Below are 1,097 nucleotides of genomic sequence, written 5' to 3'. Positions count from 1 at the left end.
ATATATATATATATATATTATATTTCGTACAACGATCTTTTCCTCCTGACTGAAAGTGAAAGCATTGTTAAGTCTTTTTTTTATATATAAATTTCAAAAATTGGGTCCTCCTCGACATACGCCATTTCTTCAAAGAGTCCATCAATCATCAGAAAGGATAAGACAGATCACCAAAAGAAAATAGCTTTTTCTTAAAGTTTTAGAATCTTCCATTCCCTTTGTTATCCTTCATTCTTGTGTTTTCAAATCATAAAAGTTAAAACCTTTCAAATTCGAGTATATTCCATATAAAAAGCTTTGGTTTATCCGAGACAAGTCGGTAAAACAAATTTGAAAAAAGGGTGTATATTCCAAATAACATTCGTCCTTAAAATTAGTCTGAATCTTATTCCAAATATTCTAAGTATCCAGAAAATAAAAAAAAAATCACGTGACAATTGTTGATGAGTTAGATTCCCAAGACCATGGATAGCTAAGATTCGAATGGACCCTTACGTCTTCTTAGTGCATAATTCTAAATTCTAAGCATAAATATGGTTCCAACCTTTTGTAATGGTTTTCTCATAAGATTGTAAATTACTTGGAAAAAGAAATGTGAATCACCTTGACGACCTTTCCTGGCCTGACCCTCCCTCCTGCAGCTGTTATCCCATAGATGCGCTTCGTATCTCCCCGTCCATCTGTGTCTGCACCAAGAGAGAAAAAACGATACTTTCAAATAAAAATCAAAACTTTGAATGTTCCCAATCACACCCATCATCGCATTTTTCATGTTTTGATTACACATTTCACTTACCGAGTGACTCCTCGGTAGATCGAAGTCCGTTGCCCAAACGTATCAGCGATCTTCTTCGAGGATTCCGGCGTCTCCTCCGCCGCTACAGCGTTAGCGTTCACGGAAACCCTCTTAACGGTGATGTTTCCCTCATCGTTACTACCACTGTATGGACCAGCGTTTGCGTTAACCACCCCGAGAGACAAAGCGCCACCGCCGGAGAAACCTAGCTCCGTCCCGGGGGACTCTACAACGTGGCCCAGAAACTCTGCTCCGCCGGTGGTGCAGAAGAGGTGGGTCCGGCCGATGGAGGCGGAGGCGT

At 40.3% G+C, this 1,097-nt stretch overlaps 1 protein-coding gene across 1 annotated transcript; it reads right to left on the bottom strand.

The window, feature by feature from the left end:
• Positions 1–435: 435 nt before the first annotated feature.
• LOC109116290 (AP2-like ethylene-responsive transcription factor AIL6) lies at positions 436–1,092 on the bottom strand (the record flags this gene model as incomplete). The annotated part of the gene is made up of 2 exons (XM_019201458.1): positions 436–686; positions 797–1,092. Coding segments are annotated over 2 exons (468 nt in total), but the record flags the coding sequence as incomplete, so codon positions are not given.
• Positions 1,093–1,097: the final 5 nt, after the last annotated feature.

This window comes from Tarenaya hassleriana, unplaced genomic scaffold, assembly GCF_000463585.1.
Source record: "Tarenaya hassleriana unplaced genomic scaffold, ASM46358v1 Cleome956, whole genome shotgun sequence".
Classification (NCBI taxonomy): domain Eukaryota; kingdom Viridiplantae; phylum Streptophyta; class Magnoliopsida; order Brassicales; family Cleomaceae; genus Tarenaya; species Tarenaya hassleriana.
This window is presented reverse-complemented; position numbering and strand designations above follow the sequence as displayed.